The following is a 27,770-nucleotide window of genomic DNA, read 5'->3' on the forward strand; positions in this document are numbered from 1 at the left end:
ACGTTCGTGAATCGGCGTATCTATGCATTTACATATTCTACGCCAAACTCAACGGAAGCGCCACCTAGCGGCCAGACTAAATATTGCACCCCAAGATACGACGGCGCAAGCCGTCGTATCTTAGATAGGTTTAAGTGTATCTCAGTTTGAGAATACACTTAAACTTAGGACGGTGCAGATTCCGAGTTAGGTCGGCGTATCTACTGATACGCCGGCCTAACTCTTTCTGAATCCACCTAAGAGTCTGCAAGAGCCCTGCATTGCACCCACGATCTGCTGGTTGTGAGTGCAATGCTTTCCAGGCTCCCAATAAAATAAATGTACATTTTTTTACTTGTAAAAAGATGTGCATTTCATTTATTTTTTTAAAGGTGGTGAACTTAATTTTTTTATGTAGCAGATGAGGAATATTATAAGGGACCAAAGTACAAAAATCTGAAAACCTCAATGTATTTTTCATGACTATCCCAGTTCTGTAAAGTATGAATCAGATTGTATTATCTTGCCCATCAGCAAGGCTTGAAATAAAAAAAAAAATACCATCCCAGTTAAATTGATTCATAAAACACACAGCCTTTGGCGGACTTGTAGATGCAGTAAATGAACCAATGAATGCCATCAGGGGACAATAAGCCTGTCAGCTTACTTGTCAATAATACAATTAGCTACAATTTAATAAAGATTTAAGACTCTGAGGGGCTTGTTCAATTTGTTACAGAGTCTTTCCGCCATGGAGAAATAATTTCCTTCTATTTTTTTTATCAGAGCGTATTAAATGAAACACAGAGCTATAAACCACTGAAATTTAAAGGGACACCAAAAGGCCTTATGTTTTCTTCATGTGGTGCTCTAATATGAGTGTTAAAAATATAATGCAAGATAAAAATTATTCTGTAGGGATACTGGTATGCAAACCTAACTACTCACATTTTATTTTAAACTAAAAATCAACTCACAGTGTCAAATACAATTACAACCCCAATTTCAAAAGAAGTTGGAACTTTGTTTAAAATATACATAGAAACAGAAAGCAATGATTTGAAAATCTCATAACACTTATTTTATTCAGAATAGTCACCAATCCCTAAAAAGCTGCGTTCACAATTTTTTTTACAAATTCAGAACTGTTCAAAAATGTTTTTGATTGTCTACTGTGAATAAAATATTGGTTTATGAGATTCGCAAATCAATGCATTCTGTTTTCGTGTAGATTTTACACAGCGTCCCAACTTTTTTGGTATAGGGTTCTATTTATAAAACCATTATTCTTTGGACGATCTAGCATCGTCAAAATGAGTGTGTTGCCCAAGTATCTGTACCTCTTCCAGACCCTTCCGATTGCAATACCGAAATCCTTTTTTAAGCAAACACAGTCCCTTATCAATAGATTTATTTGGGCGAATAAACGCCCAAGAATTAAGGCTCGGGTAATGTCACTGGCCAAACGGGATGGAGGAATAGCGGTCCCAGATATCTATAGATATTACCAGGCAGCGTTACTATGTCAACTTGTTGATTGGAGCAGACATGCAGGAGACAAATTATGGTCAGGGTTGGAGCAAGATCAGTGCGACTGCATACTGCAGAGGGCGGCATGGTGCTACCGGGAGCTCCCAAGTGACGTTAAGAAACATCCGTTGATAGGTCCTACTCTCCGGGTGGCTCATAAGTTATTTGCCAGAGGGATACTATCAACGGATGATTCACCACTATTCCCAATCCTGGGAAACCCACAGTTTAAACCAGGCTGGATGAAAGGACCATTTAGTAAATTAATAGAGCAGGGGTGGTTCCAGGCTTCGCACTTCCTGAAGGAGGGGGCCTGGACTACTCGACAGGAGATGATATCAGGTGAGCTACCCTATCAACTTGATTTTTGGCGGTCTTTACAATTACAACATTATTTTAACACCTTGAAATCCCCAGCTAGTTACGCACAAACTTTGACAAGGTTTGAGAGGTACTGCAGCGGGGGAGGGACCCTACGGCACTCTTTATCGAGAATTAGAGAGTTACCGAACACCCCAACAGAGGAGTTTCAGATACCCTTCTTCCATAAATGGGAGCGTGAACTGGGGAGACCTTTTACAGATGAACAAAAGAACAAAATAATTCCGAATATTTTTGAAACATCTATGTGTGTAAAGACACAAGAGATGAATTACAAAGTCCTGTCACAGTGGTACCGGACACCGGAGGTATTGAACAAGTGCTATCCAGACATGGTAGATAGATGCTGGAGGTGTGGGAAGAGGGGAGGAACCCTAATGCATATTTTCTGGGCCTGCCCTAAGATTTTAAACTATTGGGGTAGGGTCCGGGAAATAACACAGAGATTTAGTGGGACGCAGCTACCAGACGAATGGTCTTTTTATCTGTTGCAAGATACAGAGATGCCAGCGAGACAATATAAGAGAACAATGACCTGCCATCTTTTAAATGCTGCCCGAGCATGTATACCAGGGACGTGGAAGCAGACATCCCCTCCAACTATAAGGATGTGGCTTAATAGAGTTGAAAATCTGAATAGAATGGAGGATTTGGTTTGGACCTCAAGGCAAAAACGGAAGGTATATTTAGAAATATGGGCAGAGTGGAACACATTTAGATATTCGGAGGAGGGAAAGGCCTTGATGGACGCGGATTGAGGGAGGGGTGGACGGGGGGGGGGGGACCTGATGGGGGGAGGAATTATGAGCTTTTTCTTCTTTTTGTATTTTTTGTCTCTTTTTCCTTTTTTTTTTTTTTTTCTTTTTTTGGTGTTTGTTTTGTTTAGTTTGGGGGGGGGGTTATAGGGGAGGTAAGGCAGGAGGAACAGATTAGGTGCCCCAAGCCCGACGGGATATGGATCTCCCGTCGGACAGGTGGCGAAAGGGAAGGAGGGCAAAATGGTATTAGGGGAGCGGATCAACAAAGTAGATTTGGGGTAGCAGGGAAGGAACAAGTATAGGAAGAGAGATAATGTAACATATTATGAGCCTCTTTTCTTCCCCCAAAAGAGATCCACTTCCCCTTTACTTTTTGTTTTTACTTTTATTATATGAATTGTTATGAAGATAATACTGTTACTTATGTATCGACTGATTTAAACCAGAGGAATGCCTCCTAGGTTTCTGTATACTCTTGCTTTGCTAAAAAAAAACAATAAAAAGAAGATTGAAAGAAAACCATTATTCTAGAGAAAACCTCACATAGAGGAGTGCAAAGCTATAACCGGAGCCTTCTGGGTGATGATACCAATATACACAACTAAATATTTTAGAAACCAAATTCTATGGGGCTCAGACTGAAAAACTATGCAGAAAAAAACAAAACAAGTCTGCATTCAGTCAACTCAAATAATTTTAACTGAGGATCATATTTTCTCATGAATACAAGCAGGGCTTCTAGAGTGCTTTTGGACGGGAGCAGCCTCTTGGCCATCATGCCTTAATCTAGATTTTTATATACCGGTAATTATCACTCATTAATAAATACAACGCTCCCAGAAAACAGCAGTTAAAAGGATCCTAAAATATCGGAACTGCCATTGTTGATCTGTTACTGAAGGTTTATTTTTAAAGTGGTTCTAAAGCCTGGATATGTTTCACCTTTATGCATTCCTTGCATTAGGATAAAACATGTTTAGGCATCAGCATCCCCCCTCACCCCCCGCCCACCTCTTTTTACCTATGTGAGCCCTCCTTCGATCCAGCACTGTGCATGTTTACAGCTCTTCTCTCACCTCACTTCCAGTCTTTCAGGCTTTTCTGCAGCACCGGGAGCCATTGGCTCCCAGGTGCTGTCAATCAAAGCCAGTGAAGAGAGCGGGGGCGAGACACAGACAGTGGGGCTTCTGGGTGAGCACGCACAAGTGCCCCTATGGAAAGCGGCTTTCCATGGGGGCACTGAACAGAGAGGAGGAGTGCTGGCAGGGGAAAAGGAAGTTTTGCGGCCGCTCTGTGCAATTCCATTGCACAGAGCAGGGGACTATAGACATGTTTGCTATTTTTTTTTTCATGATTGTTAAGGTAATCGATTGACGTGCCGTCATTCTTATCCTTGCTACGCCACATGGTGAGTTAGTGACTTGGAACAGGCATGTGCACACGTGCACAGCGTTTCCAATTATTAAAAAAATAGCAAATCTGCATGTACAATTATTCCAAGCACACTGGGCAAAAATGTACCGTATGTGCTTTAGGCTATATTCTCTTTTGAACAAATGTTCTTTTATCATGAACAGTAGTAAAATATTACATAATGGCCAAATGATTGCATAACAAGAGATACCGTGTAAAAATGCTACAGAACACTAGAGGGAGTTACAGAATAAATGTAACCATTCATTTCTAATTTTCTCCGTCATTCACTTTGTGAATGTTGCATTGTATCTCGTTTCAAACACCTATGTATTTCCTATGTTACTCAGCTCCAACTAGTGACCATTTAGTGGTACTTTACTTCTACCTATAATAAAAAGAACATTTGTTTGTTTGTTTTTTTTGTTTTTGTTTTTTTTATAGGCAGATGAAATAGCCCAAAGAACATTAAATTTTGCCTCATTTACACAATACTGCACATCAGGGGTGCCCAACCAGTGGCCCGGGGGCCACATGTGGCCCGCGGAGCCCTCTGATGTGGCCCACGACCTCCTGCTCTGGGATGGAATAGAATAGAATACGGTTATTAAAGGTAAGTTTATTACTAAAATCAGTGTATATATGGGCATATCTGTTCTGCAGTGGTTACTGGGCTGCTTTAAAAACTGATCCGCAGGTGCAGAGCAGTGCATCTGTGGGTTACCTGCACTGAGCCTTAGGCCCCTTTGACAGTCCGACCCAATTAGACCCTCCATTTACCTCTAAGGAGTAGCAGATGTAAATGGGCTTGTGTCTGTTTACAAATGCCTACCTCCAATCCGATCAGCAAAAAAAAAAAAATGGGTGGGCTCTATAGAATAGAGTGGGCTGCAATCCACTCGCTCCGCTCACTGTGGCCCGCGCCCGTTTACCAAGTCGCTTAGGTGGCCCTCGCTCTTCAAAAGGTTGGGCACCCCTGCTGTACATGAACGTTCAATGCACGAATGGCTATACATTTTTTTATATATATAAAATAGACGCTTGGTGTCCTGACACTTTATAGCTGCATGCTTGTTCCAGATCAGAATCTCACTAGATAATGAACCCAATATCCCAATGAAAGCCTCAAAACATCCACCTTGATAACAGAGAAACAAGTAGAGAGACAACTTAAAGTCCGGGAAATATTGGATTAAAATGTACAATTGGTGGGATAACAAATTCCTTTATTGCCTTCATTTGTTACACCACAAATAAAATAAAAAATCCATAGCGTCTTCCTCAACTTTTAATTTGGTGCTCAATTCGTTTTTCTCTGTATTGTCACACCTCAGGTTCTACTGCTTTCTTCTGATACCCTAGAATTAATAGCAACCTTATATCATATTTCCCAACTTGCAGTTAAATTTGAGGAAGCCCCTCTATGTGTGTGCTGTGTATCCCCATCCCCAAACCATACTTACATTTCTTTTTTAAATATTTCTTATCCTTTCTATGTTTCTCAAGAGAACGTGTCATGGCTGACTGCAAGACTTTTTGTCAGAGTGAGTCTGTCCCAAGTCTGTCCTTAAAGTGGATGTAAACCCTATCTCATCTTTCTTTTTCTTTTTTTTTTCTCTCATTTAAGTTTATTTTCAAAATATAGACGGTACATTCGATATAATACAACAAAAAGTCATTATATTGCATTACACAATGACATATTAAGTAGTATACTCTTACTAATAATACCGTATTAGCCAGAGATAAAGAATACAATAAAAAAAAAACACAAGTTTCTGTAAACCAACCTAACTGAAATCTAGTAAATACTCGTAATTTCCCATCCCCAGTCATCCCCTAACTCTTGTTCAAATTCACAGTAACTAACATTATGAATCACACCAAAAGTCATATCTTTCAACTCTATGGATATACTCTCATCTTTCTAAACTACGGCCATAGTGCTGATCTATAAGGATATAAATGCCTCCTGCATGTATCCTTACCTGTCAAATGTCTCCCCTCTGTCTGTTATAAGAACTGAAAAACTGCAGATTCTGTGGGTGGGTCTGTTGTCTGGAGCTCTGTGGGTGATGTCAGTAGACTCCCCGCCCTCCTCTACACTCCTTGTCAACATGCATTTTTTTCCTGTGTATTCATTTCACTAAATTCTGCTATGATCACCAACATCCAGTCAAAATCCAGAAAAGTAACCACATGACTTCAGAAAAGGAGTGGGGGTGGGAATTAAAAAATAATGCCCGTCTCAGGTTAGTGCATGAGATATGTATATAACCTGTCACTCACAGCAAGGGGGCGGAATGGACTAAGGTTTTTCTCTGTAAGTCCGTTTTATTTCACTGAACAATAAAAGACGAGAGCTGGATTAACTCTGTGTGGCAAGACTGGGCACAGATGATAGGAAATCTTATACTCTACATTGTGACATCAAAAAAAAATAAAAAAAATTTGGGTTTACATCCACTTTAATGACATATAGCTAGATTTCACAAAGAGTTACGCCGGCGTATCAGTAGATACGCCGTCGTAACTCTGAATCTACGCCGTCATAAATTTAAGCGTATTCTGGAAATCAGCTACGCTTAAATTAGGTTAAGATACGAGCGGCGTAAGTCTCTTACGCCGTTGTATCTTAGGGTGCATATTTACGCTGGCCGCTAGGTGGCGCTTCCGTCGATTTCAGCGTAGAATATGCAAATGAGCAAGATACGCCGATTCACGAACGTACGTGCGCCCGTCGCAATTAGTTACGCCGTTTACGTAAGAGATACGCCGGCGTAAAGATAAAGCTGCTCCCTAGGTGGCGCAGCCCATGCAAGGTATAGAAAGTCGGAACAGGCCCATCTTTTTACGTCGTTTGCGCAAGTCGTACGCGAATAGGGCTGTGCGTAAGTTACGTCACGTCGTAGGCAGTGTTTGACGTATCTTAGGCATTCTATCCGACGCATGCGCACTGGGATTCTTTCACGAACGGCACATGCGCCGTTCATAAAAAACTTCAATCACGTCGGGTCACCAGTCATCAACATAAAACACGCCCCCCTGTTCCACATTTGAATTAGGCGCGCCTAGGCCGGCCCATTTACGCTACGCTGCCGTAACTTAGGAGGCAAGTGCTTTGTGAATACAGAACTTGCCTCTCTGACTTATGGCGGCGTAGCGTAAAGACGATACGCTACGCCGGGTCATAATTAAGCCGCCCTACCTGAATCTGGCCCATAGAATGCAAGAAGGCCAGCCTCTACACCTTTAACCGGTAGTGTTCAATTCTAGTTATAATTGATAAATGAGGATCTGCCTGAATAGTACAGACAGGGTTAATTATGGCAATAACAGCTGCCCAGCCTCCTCATAAACAAAGAGAACAATATAAGATTTGTCCTTGCTAGATGGTCAGTAATAGAGCATCTAACAAAGATAAGCTGATTTTTTTTTAAGTTATGCTATGCGAATAGGGATTTGTCACAAATGTAAAGGTAGGTGTTATCCCAATTTTGCTGCAAATGTGGAAATGCACTTTAACCGGAATTCTCACACCTCCTAATCTCAGATTTTGAGTTCTTTGAACTGTTACAGCAGGTTCATTGAGACGGCCAAACACTTTCCTGGCAAACACTTTCCACCTTACATGGCAGAAGTTGTATCCCATATTTACAACCTGACATTTTTCCTTAAAGGGATGTAAATAATCAGGAGTAAGGATACTCTGAATAGTGCAATTTAGACGTACAGATTTAGAAAGGAAAATGTATAAAACAAAAAAATCCCCATTATTGTTTTCTGATGGACAAGTCTTGGTACCTGGTACTACCTAGCCTGCAGACTCACATGACCGGAAACCGAAAGTCCCAGACGATTTGACTACCACTAACAAAAAAGATTTGTAAAGTGAAGCAGCATGGTGCGTAGTATAGACAGCAATATTTCTGTAGTCCAAGGCTAAGAACAACAAAGCACCATCTGCTCCACACACCCATTTGATTCGATGCCTTTATTGCCAGAAGCCGTGAATGATGGATTCTGTGCTTCAATGCACTCATATATCCACTGAACAAACAAATTACAAATTGCTGAAAGAGGCAGCCTCTACACAAATTTAGCCAAGCCCTACCCATCCCCCACCCCATGTGATATCAGAGAGCCAATTGTGAAAAGCAGAAGTCTTGTGTAGAAGGATTCCTAGAACCTTCTTAAATTCCTCAGTCTTGGTCTACAGACATATTGCTTATAAAGAATTTATTACAACATTTTATATCCTTGATATGTGCCTGCTGTACCATGTAGTTGTGTTAAAAAGGATCCCGTTCTCTTTGTATTGCTTCATTTGTGTGAAATACGTGGTGTTCCTACCAGACCTCCTGATTTACGGCTTTTCTGTTTTCTGGCTGTACTGGGAGTACACCCTGCTTTCCCCCTAAACAACCATTAACTGAGAAGATCAGTGTACTGCTGCTTCTTCACTCCTAGCTCTTCAAGCCCCCTATGCAACAACAAAAAAAAAGGCAAAACACAAGGCATATATATATATATATATATATATACAGGGCTCAAAAGTTCAAGTCCTGAGCTACTAGCCAGGCCTCAAGAGTTACTCGCCACCAGTTGCCCCACCTAATTCATACACTGCCCTGCGCCTAATTGTACCTGTAAACACGCCCTCGTAGATTATCTCATAGAATGACACTGTTAAATGTTTTATGCAGAATCAAGTTACACAATTAAATATTACCAACAACAAATTTAACGAAATGGAACAGGGCACTGGGGGCAGACCAGGGGGACAGGGCACTGGGGGCAGACCAGAGGGACAGGGCACTGGGGGCAGACCAGAGGGACAGGGCACTGGGGGCAGACCAGAGGGACAGGGCACTAGAACTGGGTCTCTTCCCCATTCTCTTGCTGTCTCCTCTGCAACTCCCATCCATCCTCTCTCTCTCTCACATTCATCTCATCATCAGGAGCCTGTGTGTGCGGCTCCACGCTTGCATGTCCCCACTTCCCCCTTTTATTCAGGCTGGCAGTGAGGAGAGGAGCTGCAGCACAGCGGGAGGGAGTACAATCCAGCGCTGAGATCCACACAACTGCACAGCCATTGACACCATAGCACAGCGCACACTGACACCGCACAGCACACATTGAGACCAGTCTGTTCACAGTGCTCAGGCTGAACTGGTGAACACCTACATAGAGCACAAGGAGAAGAAAACGGCACAAACTGGAAGGCTGCCGCTCTCATGTCAGGGCAACTTTCAGTGAGCGCTGCACCGGAGTGGTAATTTTCGCAATCCTCCACCTCACTCATTACTTCCTGCTCCCTGCTCTCCAGCTACATTGGTCGGGGGGAGGGGGGCAGGCTCAGAGAGGTCATACTGTTAGGTCCCATGGCTTAATGAGGATTGTAAGGAGAGCACCTGTGTACTGCTCTGCCTGTGCGCGGCTCCCCGACTACTTTTCCTGAGCATGCACCTTTTCTCTTCGGTCGCCAATCTCATCGGGACTCTAAGTGTAGGCACAGATTGGAGGGAGATTGGTCATGCATCCCTGTCATCACTCGCCCCCAGCTTAAATCCACTCGCCAAATGCTAGTAGGCGAGTGGAAATTTTGAGGGCTGTGTATATATATATATATATATATATATATATATATATATATATATACATACACACACACACACACACACAAATGTTTTGCCTTTCATTTCTATTATAATCGGAATGGGTTGTTTTACAAGGTAAAGGGTTCACATATACTTTAACCACTTGAGATCCGCGCTATAGACGAAATACGTCCGCAGCGCGGCTCTCAAGTGCCAAGTGGCCGTTTAAAAACGGCCTTTATGTGCATTACCCGCGCGCGCCACTGGGTGGCGCGCGGCGGGTAAAAACTGTCCCGACGCATCGCCGAAGACCCGATGCGTGTACCTGGCGGCCGCGATGTCCGCCGGGTACACGCGATCGTCGGTGACACGGCAGGTGACAGCAGGGACGTGGAGCTCTGTGTGTAAACACAGAGCTCCACGTGCTGTCAGAGGAGAGGAGACCGATCTGTGTCTCTTGTACATAGAGACACAGCATCGGTCACCTCCCCCAGTCACCCCCCTCCCCCCACACAGTTATAACACACCCAGGCTACACATTTAACCCCTTCCTCACCCCCTAGTGTTAACCCCTTCACTGCCAGTCACATTTATACAGTAATTAGTGCATTTTTATAGCACTGATCGCCGTATAAATGTGAATGGCGCCAAATTTGTGTCAAAAGTGTCCGATACGTCCGCCGCAATATCCCAGTCCCAATAAAAATCGCAGATCGCCGCCATTACTAGTAAAAAAAAAAATAATAAAAAAAATCATAATTCTGTTCCCCATTTTGTAGGCGCTATAACTTTTGCGCAAACCAGTCGCTTATTGTGATTTTTTTTTTTTTTTTACAAAAATACGTCGAAAAATACGTATCGGCCTTAACTGAGAAAAAAAATAGTTTTTTAAAAAAAAATTGGGATATTTATTATAGCAACAAGTAAAAAAAAAATATATTTTTTTTAAATTGTTGCTCTTTTTTTGTTTATAGCGCAAAAAATAAAATCCGCAGAGGTGATCAAATACCACCAAAAGAAAGCTCTATTTGTGGGGAAAAAAGGACGCCAATTTTGTTTGGGAGCCACGTCGCACGACCGTGCAATTGTCAGTTAAAGCGACGCAGTGCCGGACGCTGAGATTTCGCCTGGGAACGAAGGGGGTTTATGTGCCCAGTAAGCAAGTGGTTAAGTCCTCGTACACACGATAGGTTAACCAGAGGACAGCGGTCTGATGGACCGTTTTCATCGGTCAAAACCAATCGTGTGTGGGCCCCATAGGTTATTTAACCATCGGTTAAAAAAAAGCCAACTTGCTTTAAATTTAACCGATGGGAAAAAAAACGATCGTGAGTAGGCATGACCATCGGTTAAAAATCCACGCATGCTCAGAATCAAGTCGACGCATGCTTGGAAGCATTGAACTTCATTTTTTTCAGCACGTCGTTGTGTTTTACGTCACCGCGTTCTGAGGCCGCGTACACACGACCGGTCAAAACCGATGAGAATGGACCGAGGTTCAGTTTCATCGGTCCAAACCGACCGTGTGTACGGCCCATCGGTCTTTTGTCCTTCGGACCAAAATTTTAAAACTTGCTTTAAAATCGAACCGATGGACCGCTGATAGATCGGGCCAAACCGATGGTTAGTACACAAAAGCATCGGTTCAAAACCCGCGCATGCTCAGAATCAAGTCGACGCATGCTTGGAAGCATTGAACTGCGTTTTTTTCAGCACGTCGTGTGTTTTACGTCACCGCGTTCTGACCCGATCGGTTTTTGAACTGATGGTGTGTACACACATCAGACCATCAGGCCACTTCATCGGTGGACCGATGAAAACGGTCCGTTGGACCATTCTCATCGGATGAACCGGTCGTGTGTACAGGGCCTGACACGATCGTTTTTTTAACCGATGGTGTGTAGGCGCGACAGACCATCAGTCAGCTTAATCGGTTAACCGATGAAAACGGCCCATCGGTCCGTTCTCATCGGATGGACTGATCGTGTGTACGAGGCTTTAGGCTCCCTTTGCATCAGTGTACGTCAGGGGTGTCCAAACTTTTTTCAAAGAGGGCCAAATTTGATTAAGTGAACATGCATGAGGGCCGACTATTTTGCCTGACATTCTTTGAACCATTAAAATTCGGTCTAAGTGTGTTCGTCTGAGCACTAATACACTGCCCAACAAGAATTCTCTTGCCTTTGTGGCTGTGTGTGGCGAAGAGATGAGCTTGGGCGTGTTATTTGGATATACTGTATATATTTCTTTTGTGGCCCCAATTAATCCCAGAGCGCTGCTTGGGACTAAGGATGAGCTTGGGCGTGTTATTTGGATATACCGTATTTATCGGCGTATAACACACACAGGCTTACCATTGCCATGAATGCATCCTCACCATAGCCATGAATGCAGCCTCACCATTGCCATGAATGCAGCCTCACCATTGCCATGAATGCAGCCTTACCATTGCAACCAATGCAGCCTTACCATTGCAACCTCACCATTGCAACCAATGCAGCCTCACATGTGCCATGAATGCAGCCTCACATGTGCCATGAATGCAGCCTCACATGTGCCATGAATACAGCCTTACCATTGCAACCAATGCAGCCTTACCATTGCAACCAATGCAGCCTTACCATTGCAACTTCACATGTGCCATAAATGCAGCCTCACATGTGCCATGAATGCAGCATTACCATTGACATCAGCCTGAATGATGCCCATCTGCAGCCTCGAAAGGCAGAGGGAGGGGGGCGGGACGAGTGCCGACAGATTACAAACAGGAGAATCTCTTGTTTACCCTGTGGCCTCTTTAATACAAAGTTCCGCCTTCTATAATAGACAGAACAGTCGTCCAATGGCATCCCAGGAGACGGGACTTCCAATAGAGACGCTGCTGAGTAAACAGGAGATTCTCTTCATGTAATCTGACAGGGCTCGTCCTGCCCCCTCCAAGGTAGCGCCAATAAATACAGTATATATCTTTTGTGGCCCTGGGGGCCACAAACAATATACAGTGATGAAAATAAGTATTTGAACACCCTGCTATTTTGCAAGTTCTCCCACTTGGAAATCATGGAGGGGTCTGAAATTGTTATCGTAGGTGCATGTCCACTGTGAGAGACATAATCAAAAAAAAAAAATCCAGAAATCACAATGTATGATTTTTTTAACTATTTATTTGTATGATACAGCTGCAAATAAGTATTTGAACACCTGAGAAAATCAATGTTAATATTTGGTACAGTAGCCTTTGTTTGCAATTACAGAGGTCAAACGTTTCTTGTAGTTTTTCACCAGGTTTGCACACACTGGAGGAGGGATTTTGGCCCACTCCTCCACACAGATCTTCTCTAGATCAGTCAGGTTTCTGGGCTGTCGCTGAGAAACACGGAGTTTGAGCTCCCTCCAAAGATTCTCTATTGGGTTTAGGTCTGGAGACTGGCTAGGCCAAGCCAGAACCTTGATATGCTTCTTACAGAGCCACTCCTTGGTTATCCTGGCTGTGTGCTTCGGGTCATTGTCATGTTGGAAGACCCAGCCTCGACCCATCTTCAAAGCTCTAACTGAGGGAAGGAGGTTGTTGCCCAAAATCTCGCAATACATGGCCCCGGTCATCCTCTCCTTAATACAGTGCAGTCGCCCTGTCCCATGTGCAGAAAAACACCCCCAAAGCAGGATGCTACCACCCCCATGCTTCACAGTAGGGATGGTGTTCTTGGGATGGTACTCATCATTCTTCTTCCTCCAAACACGGTTAGTGGAATTATGACCAAAAAGTTCTATTTTGGTCTCATCTGTCCACATGACTTTCTCCCATGACTCCTCTGGATCATCCAAATGGTCATTGGCAAACTTAAGACGGGCCTTGACATGTGCTGGTTTAAGCAGGGGAACCTTCCGTGCCATGCATGATTTCAAACCATGACGTCTTAGTGCATTACCAACAGTAACCTTGGAAACGGTGGTCCCAGCTCTTTTCAGGTCATTGACCAGCTCCTCCCGTGTAGTCCTGGGCTGATTTCTCGCCTTTCTTAGGATCATTGAGACCCCACGAGGTGAGATTTTGCATGGAGCCTCAGTCCGAGGGAGATTGACAGTCATGTTTAGCTTCTTCCATTTTCTAATGATTGCTCCAACAGTGGACCTTTTTTCACCAAGCTGCTTGGCAATTTCCCCGTAGCCCTTTCCAGCCTTGTGGAGGTGTACAATTTTGTCTCTAGTGTCTTTGGACAGCTCTTTGGTCTTGGCCATGTTAGTAGTTGGATTCTTACTGATTGTATGGGGTGGACAGGTGTCTTTATGCAGCTAATGACCTCAAACAGGTGCATCTAATTTAGGATAATAAATGGAGTGGAGGTGGACATTTTAAAGGCAGACTAACAGGTCTTTGAGGGTCAGAATTCTAGCTGATAGACAGGTGTTCAAATACTTATTTGCAGCTGTATCATACAAATAAATAGTGAAAAAATCATAAATTGTGATTTCTGGATTTTTTTTTTTTGATTATGTCTCTCACAGTGGACATGCACCTACGATGACAATTTCAGACCCCTCCATGATTTCCAAGTGGGAGAACTTGTAAAATAGCAGGGTGTTCAAATACTTATTTTCCTCACTGTATATATCCAAATCCCCAGGGGGGCCATATTAAATGAACAGGGGGGGCGCATTTGGCCCCCGGGCCGGACTTTGGACATACCTGGTGTACGTGTTCCAATTCATTCTTAATGGCACCCCAATGGACTTTACTAACGCACATGCGTTACCATGCACCACAACACATGTTACGGCATTCTCAAAATTCCTGCTAGGACTTGCAGAACTCCTCCTATATCCACCAGGACATTCAGAGCTCCTAGTCTCAGCATCCATGACAGGACTTCCAATGGTACAAGCAAAATTCCTGCCAGGACTTCCAATGGTACTCACAGAATCCCTGCCATGACTTCTAGAGTTCCCAGTAATGATGTTGGACATGTCCTATGATCAGAGGTGTATTTAAACCTTTGAAGTGGCTAGGGCTGCATCATACCAAGAGCTAGCTAAGAGCTAGAGAGCTACAATACTTGCCTGCCAGTTGCAGACCCAGATTGTCCCAAGTATTCTCTTGCTTGCTGCCAGTCTCCTCAGACCTGAATGCTCTTCCTTGCTGCCTGAATAGACCTGTGCTTGGACCCAACTAGTCTCCTCCTGCCTTGACCCGTGCTTGGATGTCATAAGGGTTCCCAGTCCACCTCCATCATCAGGAGCTCAGGTGAGGACCAAATTCTACTTCGATTGGGTGCCTCAGGTGAGCCTACGTCACCTGCCAGGGGGCACCATAACAGCATAGTAACTTCATACTGCGTTTAAAAAAGGAAAAAACCCAGTGGCATTAACTTCTTTGGTGATATGTTTTGGCAATGGGTAGACCAATGCATCCATGTTCACTACCAAAGGCAGAATGTAAACAAAGAAGCATTTACAGTACATTAGTCTGGATTTCTGAGCTCACCTTTAAAAGTACAAGGGCATTTACATTTAGAATGCCGATAAGCAGGCTTTTTAGGACAGAACAGACTTATTTAGTTTACAGTGCCAGGAAGATTGTATGCCAGGACAAAGTAAATCTTGTGAGTATGCGTGAGAGTTACGCACCGGCCATCAGGGGGAGGGTGGACATTGCAGCTTTGGAATGGGTCACTTTGCTGGGTAAGTGTGTGATCAGGGCTGTCTTTAACGTAGGGCAAAAGGCGCAGCTGCCCCGGGCCAAGTCATTGTTGTGGAGCCCAAAGCAGCTGCCCCTTGAACCTGCACTGCCCAAAAATAGTAAGTGGATTCGGGAGGGCCAGAGAAAATGTTTGCCCAGGGTCCAATCAATATTAAAGACGGCCCTGTGTGTGATAATGAGCAAAAATGTTGTAATTACTTGCAGATTATGACAAAAAGCTTCTGGGGGCCCAACATTTTGCCTGTGCTTTAGCGGTGTATTTCTGCCCTTACCTTGTTGAAGAAATATTTTTGACCAAAAGACTGTCTGTCTAAAACTATAACAGCGAGAGTCTCTACTTATTTTAAAAAATCCGGTGACATGCGACAAATAAATATCCTTCTAGGGAGTGCAGCATTTCTAGTACAAGGAACCATAATAGATCATTAAAGATTAAACAGATTATTTTAATTTTTTTAAATCAGATAGTTTTTATTAAAAACCGACACAAAAAACACAAATACATTTTTCAATGCGCTACAAAAAACAAAAGCATTGAGGACACAGAAATATCCATACAGCACAACCAATCACTTCAGCATAGCATTTGTTCCAACTTATACGTTCAAAACAATTATTCAGTGGTACATGAAACCAGTCGTGTTCATAGGATCAAAGATCCCATGTAGAGTATGTGTGTCCTCCGCTTTGCACTTGCCCCTACTCCGCTGCCGACCTAAAACAGATTATTTACTAAATATGATCACTGTCCAGAACAATAACCCGTCACGTTGCCAAGACAATAAGTATCAAAATCTTAGATTTCGAAGAAAAAAAGAAAAAACTGTACATTCTTTAAAAATGTCATAAGGTAAAAACAGTCATTCTTTGTTTCTTTATCTACAGAACAACAATATAAATGCAGGACAACATAAGTGAAATGACTAAGGCGGTAGAAGCTCTTTGGCATACAGCGAGCCGCATACGATGAGGCCGCTGCAGACCACTTCAATGAAGCCTTGCTCACTGCCCGTTGCTCATACAGCGCTGTGACATCAAGGCTAACAGTCAGGATTATAAAAAAGGAAGTGACCAGGCATGTGTCACTTGAAATCTATTGACGATTTTTGTTTATAACAAACTCAATGACCCCTTTACTTGGTCATGACATGGCTTGCCAACGCTCTTTATAACTCAGCCACAAACCGCTGTTTTACTACAATGAACGGAAAAATTAAAATAAATAGCTAAAAAATAAAAAAGAAATGTTGTAAAATACACAGCAGAGAGTTATCATTATCAGTGCCCTAGGTGTGATAAAAGTATTTATTATGTAATGACTACAAAGAAGATTACAGCAAAACCCTGGTCAAGGATCACATGAAGAAACTGTCTAGGGGTTAATGTATGTAGATAATTAAAGGAGTTCTCTGACCTAAAACTTTTAACCCCCGCTGCGCCCGGGCTGTAAAACTATACAAAATAAACTTTCACTTACCTGCCTACGATCCCCCGTTGTTCCGATATCGCCGTCCCGTTCTCCGGTCCCGGTCTCTTCCGCTTCCTGCGTGTCGGTGACTCACAGTGCGCTCAGCCTATCAGCGGCCGCGACGGGACATTGCTGCGGCCGCTGATAGGCTGAGCGCACTGTGAGTCACCGACACGCAGGAAGCGGAAGTGACCGGGACGGCGATATCGGAACAACGGGGGATCGTAGGCAGGTAAGTGAAAGTTTATTTTGTATAGTTTTACAGCCCGGGCACAGCGGGGGTTAAAAGTTTTAGGTCAGAGAACTCCTTTAAGTGCACAAAAACATTTATGCAACATTAACGATAAAATCCTTACATGTTTTGGAATAAACTATGATGGTATAGGTGAGCAAAATAAAAAAGCATTCAATATATTCCTGTAATACATGCACCTTGCCTATGATTTGTCTCATTATAAATGCTACAAGTACATAATACCTTGATCAAACAAATTGCCTTATGAGCGGCTATGAGAATTTAAAACAAACTATAAAGTACTCTTTCCTCTCTTATTCAGTTAGGTGCCCACCCTTTAATACTCCCATAATCATATGCATCCAATTAATATAAACCAAACAGTGTCCTGCTTAAAAAATAAATAAAACCAAAATAAATCAAAAGTCCATAATATTAAAAGTCATTTTTATTCCTTGTACTAAACTTCTTATAGTGAATCAGCCACTTGTGCCTATGCCTGTAATCACCACCAGATGACCTTACAATTTAGTAGGTCCATAAAGCACTTGTGGACTATGTTGTTTCCTCCCCAATAAGTGGACTTCCTTGGTCTGCAGTGTAATACTTTTTACAGACTCACTGCCTTCTGATCCTCCGCTAAGCATCACATATCGGGGGGAGGGGAAATGGTCAAAACAGTGTTCGAAGAAGCACTTCATCCTCCTAGTGAAGCCACATCACCCTGTGGCGTAACACGTAGGGGAGGGGCTAGATGACATCACAACGTTTGGAGCATGGGGAAGTGCAGTAATTCATACTGAGGATTGCTGGCGCAAAATACCTGCTGATATGGGTATATGGGGCCAAATTCTCAAAACCATGTGTAAATTTAGGATTATCTAACTTATGTCATTTAAGTTAGGGCGCCCTAAGTTGGTGTCGTAACTACCGTATTCTCAGTGCATTTGCGCTCAAAACTGCGCCATCCTTAACTTAAGTTTCAATGCCTAAGGCGTGGTTATGGCAAGTGGGATTGAAGTGGGCGTGCTTCATTGTAATGAGCCGTGACCCCATGCAAATGAAGTGCCGGCCGTACTGCGCATGCGCGCACGAATCTGGACCTCAATGCGCATGTGCAGAACTTTGGTCAGCGCAATCAGTGAGATAGGTAAAAGGCCAAGCGTACTTAGTTTGAAGATCGCCCTGTGTCTAAATAGCCCCAGTCAAACACACTTCAATTGCAAAAGTATTTCCCTGTGTTCCCTTCCTAAAGCAAGTTGCTTCTGCTTTGAACGTTTGTCAGTGTTTGTTGGTAAGATTGTTTTGTGAGAAAAGTGTTTGTGGAGTTGGAGGGTATAGTTGGTGTTTGTTTTTGCTAATTTGTTTTTTGTTTTGATTGTTTGCCTGTTTGTTTTTACTAATAGTTTTTTTTGGGTTTTGTTTATATTTTTTGTTTTTCTTTTTTGCCTGTTTGTTTTCGAATTAATAGTAGCTGTCTGTCTATTTTTTATTTTGGCTTGTTTGTATTTTCTTTGGTGTGTGTGTGTATTGTTGTTTGTTTGTTGGCTGAGTTCCCTGTTGCTGGGTGTTGTCTGTCATGGCTCCCAAGCGCAGGAAGCTAAATTTTTCACCGGCAGAGAAGCATATACTTGCTCAGGGCGTCCTTAAATTTGGGCGATTTCTCCATGGCCCTGAGAGCCACACCACCACCCCGGCCAGGAGGAAGGAGATCCTTCAAAAGATCACCGATCGGATCAATGCGGCGGGGGGGGGGGGGGAGACCAGGACCATCGCTGGAGTTCAAAAAAAAATAAATGACTTGAGGAGCGTGTCCCGGAACAAGCTGGCAACGCTGCATGCCCATACCAGGGGCACTGGAGGAGGGGGACCCTGCCCAGTCAGGATGAGTGAGGAGGAATGGGCAGTGGCCCAGTGTTTCCACCCACAGCAGGTGGTGGGCCTGCCTGGCTTTGACAATGATCCTCTTATGAGGACAGGTAATTTTTTGGAATTTCTATCTGGTGATTAGTATGTGTGGGTGGGGGAAGGGAAGATGTGCCAAGTGTATGGATCCAACAACCTGTGATTGTTTTGTGTCCTCCCCAGATGGCCAGGAGGTGGCAGCCCCATCAGCCCAGGAGGTGGCAGCCCCATCAGCCCAGGAGGTGGCAGCCCCATCAGCCCAGGAGGTGGCAGCCCCATCAGCCCAGGAGGTGGCAGCCCCATCAGCCCAGGAGGTGGCAGCCCCATCAGGTCACGAGGTTGCTGGCCCATCAGGTCAGGAGGTTGCTGGCCCATCAGGTCAGGAGGTTGCTGGCCCATCAGGGCAGGCTGCTGCACCACCCCCAAGACAGGCTCATGCAGAGTCCCAAGAAGGGCAGGATTCGCCATGGGAGGATAATTTGGATGTTGAGTGGGAGGAGGATGAGGGGGAGGAAGATGACAATATTCTGATTGGGCAGGAAATAATGATGGGCCAAGATATGACCTTTGAATCATCCCCTGAGGGAACCCCACAGGCGCCCAGAAGTCAGGCCACCATCATGGGTCGCCCCTTCCAACCCTCCTCCAACATGCAGCAGCACCCATGGCTCACTCCAACTCCTCCTCCAAGGCCACAAGCCTCAGGGGCAAGTAGGATGCCGACCCCTGAAAACAGGGGGGGGTTGGTGCGTCTGCCGGTCAGTCTGTTGAGGGACAATGTCCGGCAGACCCGCAGTCTGTCTGCAATACAAAAAACTATCAGCAAGGTGGAGCGCAGCCTGGGTGCAATGAGGGAGTCACTGGGTGACGTGGCCACCAACTCCGTGGGGGTCATCACCTGTTTGTGGGACATGAGGAACGCCACAACAGGTGTGGCCCAGGAGGTGACTGCCCTCACCCAGGCTGTGCAGGCCAATACCCGGGCTGTGCAGGCCAATACGGCTGCCATAACTTCCTGTCTGACAAGGATAGCCGTTGCCTTGGAGGGAAGGCCAGCAGGAGGACAGACACCAGGGGAGGCTGCTTCCTCCCCTGTACAGTCCCCCCGCCCTCAAAATACTCCCTCCCCTGCACAGTCCCCCCCCCCTGAGAATACTCCCTCCCCTGCACATTCCCCTCCCCTGAAAATACTCCCTCCCCTGCACAGACCCCCCCCCCGTGAAGATCCCCCAGTTGGCCGTGGCCGTCCCCGTGGCCGTCCCCGTGCCTGTCCCCGTGACCGTGCCCGTGCCCGTGGGCAGCCCAGAAGGAGCACTCGGCAACATCCCTAATTTGCAGGGGTACTTTTTTTTTTTTTTTTTTACACTGTACTTATGATTTGGTATATGTGTGTGAATGATGTGTGAATGTGGGGGGATGGCATTCCTGAAAACATAAGGGTGTCACCCTCAGTTTTGGTGGAGTAGGGATCCCCAGGACCAGGGAGAAGTCATCCTAGGTTCCTGAATGGTGTATGAATGCACAGTGACATAATTGGAGCCGTGGCGGGGCGTTACTGCTCCCAAGTACCAAAGGGGGGGGGGGGGTACTTGGATCTAATCCAATTCTATGTGCATGTGATGTGTCTGTGCTAGGGACCACAGTGACGTGCATTCATGCATTCTCATTGTGAGATAATTAATGTGCGTTTTGTAAATCAAAATAAACATTCTGTTTGGCATATAAGTAATGTGCATTTATTTAACAAAATAAAGATTTAAAGGTCACATAATCTCTGTGATTTGGTCTTGGCAAATCAAAAACAAAAATTGTATTAGGATGCATTTACTGGGCAAAGATGCCTTCAGACAGTTGTCTCCTGATTGCCTGGCCCTCAGCAGACCGGGTAGAGGGGTTTGGGGGGGGGGGGTTGCCTGGGTGGGGGGTTAGGTCAGGAGATATCCCCACATGCATGCCCTTTCTTAATGCAAAATTGTGCAGTATGCAACATGCACCAATAATTTTGCATACAAAGTCTGGGGAATACAATAGTGTACCCCCAGTCTTGTCCAGGCATCGGAATCGTGACTTTAGCATGCCAAAAGTCCGCTCAACTATAGCCCGGGTCTGGACGTGCACCTCATTGTATTTTCGTTCTCCGGGTGTTTGGGGGTTTCTAAAGGGGGTCATCAGGTGGGGTCCCAATGCATATCCTGAGTCACCTGTAAGGGAAAAGACAGGAGAATATTAGTCATGCATGTGCCCCTTGTGATGTCTCCATCATGGGGGGGGCATACCTGACACCAATGTCACTCACCAATCAGCCAGCTGTCTCCATAAACGTTCATCTCCAAGTCTTGGTAGATCTTGGTCTGCCGTAGAATAAAACTGTCGTGGCACGACCCTGGAAACTTGGCACAAACGTGCCAGATGAGGCCATGGGCATCTACAATCATCTGGACGTTGATGGAATGCCACCCTTTTCTGTTTCTGAACAGGTGTTCAGTTTCATGGGGGGGCTGGAGTGCCACATGGGTGCAGTCAATCGCACCGATGATCTTAGGAAAGCCAGCAATATTGTAGAAGTCTGTCATGGCTTGCACACGCTGGTCCTCCTGGGTGGGCATGACAAACTGATGGCTCATGCGCCGCAGTATGGCAGGGACCACCTGATGTAGGCATTTACTCATGGTGGACTGCACCATCCCAGCCACACCTCCAGATGCTCGCTGGAAGGAGCCACTCGCTAGAAAATGCAGTGTTGCCATAACTTTTTCCAGAGGTGTCAGGGCATGGGAACGTAGGGTTGGGGCGATTAGATCCTCATGAAGGAGTTGGGTAATCTCCAGGATGGCCTCCCTATCAAATCGGTAGTTGCCAATGACCTCATAAACTGGCATTTGCCAAATATCACGGCGTGGCCGATAAACACGCGCCTGTGCCCTCATCCTCCTCCTCTGTGCCCTCCTCCTCCTTTGTGCCTGTAAGGCAGCAAGTGCCGTCAAAATCATTGCTGGTCCTGGCATTTTTCAGCAACAAACTTCACAACTAGAGCTGTAACTCCCTTCTGCAAACCCTTCCACAGCATGTGTAAAATTAGGGCTGGTTTTATAATGTGGAAATTTAGTCAGAAAAACTAACAGGTGCGCACAGGGCGGAAAATACGGCACACACACTTAATTCTGAGAATCGCCCTAACTCCCTCATTTGCATCTTTGCCTATCAAAAACAGCGGCGAGCCTAGCGTAATTTGCGCCCGGGAATGCGCAGGTGTAACTACTTTAAGTACGGCTGAAAATACGGAAATCTTTGCTTAAGTCATTTTGACGATCGCGCGCAAATATACGCGCCGTGTAAAATTAGAAAAATGGAGTTAAGTCTGCGTATCTCTTTTGAGAATTTGGCCCATGATGTTTATATCGGGTGCATTTTCGTACCATGAAAAAGTGAGTGTATGTCTGGCATGGTTTTAGAGCATAATACATTTTTTAAGATAAAGCACTATTTTGGCTGTTTTTTAAACATATATGTGTTGCTGAGGTGGAGGAGCAGAAGGGAGTGAGTCTGTAAAAGTATTAAACTGCAGGACCAAGGAAGAGCGAAGAGTTCACATATTGGGGAGGAAATAACATAGTCCACCTTGACATGCCTGATTGGGCTTTTTTTGTGGCATTGGTGCATTAAAGGCTTCCTTCTGGGAGCTCAACCATGCAGCTCTTTTTTGTTCAAGTATCGTTGAATTGTGCTCCTTAAAAACAACCACACTGTCTTTTTGGAGAGCAGCTTGTAGTTCTTCTGAGGTTACCTGTGGGTTTTTCTTTGTATTCTGGCCAATTATTCTGCCAATTGTGGCTGCAATCTTTCTTGGTCTACCTGACCTTGGCTTAGTATCACACGAGCCCCAAATTTTCCACTTCTTAATAAGTGATTAAACAGTACTGACAGGCATATTCAAGGCTTTGGATATCTTTGTATATCCTTTTCCATCTTTATAAAGTTCCATTACTTGTTACGCAGGTCTTTTGACTGTTTTTGTCTACCTCCTCATGGCTCAGTGTCTACTTAATGCATCCATGTGAGAGCTAACAAACTCATTAACTATTTATACACAGACACTAATTGCGATTTAAAAAGCCACACGTGTGGAAAATTAATTGCCATTTTAACCTGTGTGTGCCAGATTCTGTGTCTGTACCAAGGTCAAACATTCAAGGGTATGTAAACTTTTGATCAGGGCCATTTCGATCCATGTGTGTGCACAGAGGTGCGTTTTTTTGTGGCATTTCGCAGATGAATGGTTATGCAACAACTTTAATTTTCTTTGTGCGTTGACATGTGCTTTGACACACATTGAAGCACATTTACATTGCATTTTTTTAAATTGGTATTTATAGTGAATAGCGTTAATAGCCACTGACCAAGGCATTTTATTACCTGTTGCCAACTAATCAAAATGCAATTGACTCCTATGTGCCTTCCAACCCACTAAAATTCAGGAAAAAACAGACAGACATATTTTTTAAAGCATACTGCACTGAGATGGGAACCAACACTATTTATTATAGGCAACCATCACACATGCATTTTAGCATATTGGAAGTGTGTAAGTGGGCCCCTAATGTTTTATACACCCTAACTTAATGTATACAATTTTGTTGGAAAGCTACAATTCAACATTAAAATCCAACAAAACCTAAAAATGATTATTGTTATGTTTATAGTCAGCATGAATACCAGGAACACTCTAGAAGTCTTGCATAGAGCCTCAGGGATACCAGTGGATAATTGCTTATGTAATATTGTCAAAAATTGTATACATTTAATTATCCATATAAAATAGTCACCTGTTCCACATCCAACCTCATAATAGCCTTCTGGAGGTATCGAACACCACCATGGATCAGTTTTGTGCTTCTACTGCTGGTTCCAGAGGAAAAATCATCTCTTTCCACAAGAGCGGTTTTAAGTCCTGAAACAAATAAAAAAATGTTCATTGCACCCCCACGAGAGGCATTCCAGGGCATCTAAAACAACTTCAAATTTACATGGATCCTCAACAAACTCCCTATTTGGGTGTTTAATTATTAATGCTTCTAACAAACTATTTCAGGAAAACTACCCAATATGCCTTAATATGCTACCTATGAGACTTACTGCTGGAATGGGAATGCTATCCTATTTCTTGGCTTAAAAGGATCATGGCAGTTAAAAGGACGACCTTACTAAAATTGTTCTATTACTTTAGAGTATTTCCAGTACAGGTACCCTTACATGTTCTGTGATCTTTCCATGCAACGATCCTTGCTTTTATTTGGGGCAAATCTAGATGGAAGGTTAATAGATGAACACTATTCAGATCAAGAAATTACAAGGAGGTCTTGGCGTCCCTCGTATGATTAGTTACTTAAAAGTTGCACAAATCTCCCAATTGGCACTCTCAATTAATATCACCTATCTCTACTCCTTCTATGGCTCCCTCCTTCATACTGTAATGCCGTGTACACACGGTCGTTTTTCGGCATGGAAAAAACGTCGTTTTTCAGCATGTCCAAAAAACGAAGTTATTCCAACTTCATCATTAAAAACAATGTTGCCCACACACCATCGTTTTTGAAAAATGATGAACAAAGCGCGGTGACGTACAACACATACGAGGGCACTATAAAGGGGAAGTTCCTTTCGCCTTTGGGCTGCTTTTAGCTGATTCCTTGTTAGTAAAAGACGATTCGCGCTTTTTTGTCTGTTACAGCGTGATGAATGTGCTTACTCCATTATGAATGGTAGTTTTACCTGAACGAGCGCTCCCATCTCATAACTCGCTTCTGGGCATGCGCAAGTTTAAAACGTTGTTTTAGCCCACACACGATCATTTTTTACAACACGAAAAACGATGTGAAGCCCACACACGGTGATTTTAAATGACGTTTTTAAAAACGTTGTTTTTTTTTCATGCCGAAAAACGACCGTGTGTACGCGGCATTAAATGTCTCCCCAGTTCTCTCACCTCCCACTTTTTAGGGATATGTTAATCTTAAATACTTATGAAAACTCCTATCCCCTCATGCCCACTTTTTCGTTCCGGATTGGAATTCCCCTTGTAGTTTTGCCAAGGTGGACACATTCTAATCCACAATCTTATATGCCCCTCAGACTTTGTGTCTTTTGAATTTCTGAAAGACACACACTATATGACCTAGGGAAATCTTTTGACATATATGCAAATGAAACATTATACCTCTTCACTATTGTGACATTCTAAAATCCCTAAGAGACTTACGGCTTTTGAGCATATTTGCAACACAGACCCCTATGTCCCAGGGAGTATTTCTAAGGCATGAATAATTTCATTATGTTCCCTCTCAGGCGCCTAAAAATATTACAAATTGGGAACTGGATCTTGAGATCTCTACCTCCTCAGAAAACAAAATCTGGTCCAACGCATCAAAGAGTTCTATAAAGGTTTTAGCTACAGGAAACAATTACAGAATACTATTGCAATGGTATTTGGGACCCTTTTAATTGATCCCTGGACATCCCTCCAAAGATTTTGGGGATGCATTGCCGATGGCACATTTAGACATACTTGGTGGAACTGTCAAAAAGGTGGTCCTGAACGCATCAAATAATTGGTACCATATTGGACAGAACCCTTAGGAAAAATCCAATGGAAGTCCCTTTAAATAAAGAGCCAGTTGATTGTTCTAAATCATAATTCCGTGATTTTCTCAAAATCAGGGGCAGGACCACGTTATGTCATCACGCACAGGCAAAGGCATAAGTGAGCTGTTTCTACATGCAACTGATGCTGATGATTTTCCATAAGGGAGCAATGCATGTATTTATAAAGCAAGTATTCTTTGTGTACTGGATTTAGCGCACCATATTTGTGAGTGCCATTTTATTGGTTTTAATAAAAGGGAATGTTATTTACAATATACTGAACTATGAGGGCTGTTTTTAAAGTTTCTTGAGCCGATATTGTTGGAGGAAGAAATGGTTGTTTATGGTCAAGTGAAGATTGGTACATCTGGTGAAAGACTGACCATCTGAATTATATATAGACCTTACTAAACAGTGGGTCAAATATATAGACAAGCAGTTGGTGTAGAAGATGGCAGAACACTGCACAGGTGGTGAACATAATAACAGTCGGCACATATATGTATGTGAAGGAGAAAGACTGTGGTGCATTATAAATATATAATTATCACACCGAAGACACAAATTGGCGGTGCCAAATGGACATTTATTTATGCAATTTGAACATGGACATTAAGGGCCAGATTCTCAAAGGCGCTACGACGGCGCAACACCATTTGCGCCGTCGTAAGTCCTAATCTGGCCCAAGGTATCTATGCGACTGATTCTTAGAATCAGTTACGCATAGATACCCATTAGATCTGACAGGCATAAGGCTCTTACGCTGTCACATCTTAAATGCAATTTTTTTTTCCGCCGCTAGGTGTCGCATCGTCGTTTTCCCCGTCGTCTATGCAAATTAGCTAGTTACGCGAGATTCCCGAACGTACGCACGGACGACGCAGTGATTTTACAACGTTTCCGTAAGCGTAAACTTGCCCCTGCTATAATGAGGGGCAAGTTTACGTAGGTCCGTCGTATGCCATGTTAAGTATGGCGTCGGGTCAGCGTCGGCTTTTTCCGTAGTTTTCGTAAGTCCTTCACGAATACGCAAATTACGGAGCAAGTGCTTGGAGAATACGGCACTTGCTCCAGTAATTTGCGGCGGCGTAGTGTAAATGGCTTACGCTACGCCGCCGCAGATTCTACAAGAATCTGGCCCTTATACTTTTGATTGTTGAGTATACACAGGTCTTAATTGTGTTTTGGGACTATTTTTGATGGTATATAGTTGTGCTGCCCTCTGTCATGTATATATCATTTGCTGGATGTGAGAACTCATGTCAGTGATTTATCTGCAACATGCACGGTTTATATTTTTATCATATATGTATTATATTTTTTATTTACACACATTGTGCAGAGGATACCTCAGTTTTAGTTTTGATCTCCAACTTTTAGTAAAGTTTAAAAAGTTCATTTGAACCAAGTGTTACTTAATTTAGAGATGCAGCGGCTCTCTGCACTGTATGTAACACCTCAGGTACACACACAGTATACAGCACTTCCCTTCTCACACCCAGAACAAAATGGAGTTGGGCCAAGCGCTGCCCATCCATATGGCTGTACATAGTAACCAATCAGTTTCTTGGTTTTATTGTCAAAGCTTAATTGAACAAGTTGAAGTAAGAAGCCAATTGGCTACCATGCAAAGCCAGTTTTAGTACATTTGATAATTGTCAGATTTGTCAAGTCCATAGTGCAGTTCATACAAACTTCAGCAGAGTGAGGCGTTTTTAGTTGTAGGTCTGCCCACACACTAAGATAGAATGGTGGCCATGGGACAAGCAGACTTTGGAGTTATTGATTAAATTATCACAGCATTAAAATGATTGTACACAAACAACCAATAACATAACATACCAGTGCAGTTAGTAATATTCCCGGTAACATTCTATGGTATTTATGACCAGTACAAGAAAGTGCTGTCAATGTTAAGGGAACAGATAATCTGTAAAAGCATACAAACCTTTGCAGTAAAACAAAAGATCCAATGTTCACCGAGTCCCTCTGGTAAACTTTCCCCATGCTGCTACAGTGGGGGAAATTATTATTTGGTCCCCTGCAGATTTTATAAGTTTGCCCACTTACAAAGAGTTAAAATATCATAGGAGTATTTTAAATGATAGAGACAGAATATCAACCAAAAATCCAGGAAAAAAAACACATAAAACAAATGCTATAA

General features: G+C 43.5%; 1 protein-coding gene across 4 annotated transcripts in view; it reads right to left on the reverse strand.

Annotated features, from left to right (window-relative positions):
- GPD2 (glycerol-3-phosphate dehydrogenase 2) overlaps positions 1-27,770 on the reverse strand; it is a 294,667-nt gene that overhangs the window by 209,813 nt on the left and 57,084 nt on the right. For all 4 annotated transcript variants that reach the window (XM_040357935.1, XM_040357937.1, XM_040357936.1 and 1 more), the window contains exon 4: positions 23,791-23,915. In XM_040357935.1, coding sequence (XP_040213869.1) covers positions 23,791-23,915 — 125 coding nt within the window. The remainder of the gene's footprint in view (positions 1-23,790; positions 23,916-27,770) is intronic.

The sequence above is a fragment of the Rana temporaria genome, chromosome 6 (assembly GCF_905171775.1).
Source record: "Rana temporaria chromosome 6, aRanTem1.1, whole genome shotgun sequence".
NCBI lineage: Eukaryota > Metazoa > Chordata > Amphibia > Anura > Ranidae > Rana > Rana temporaria.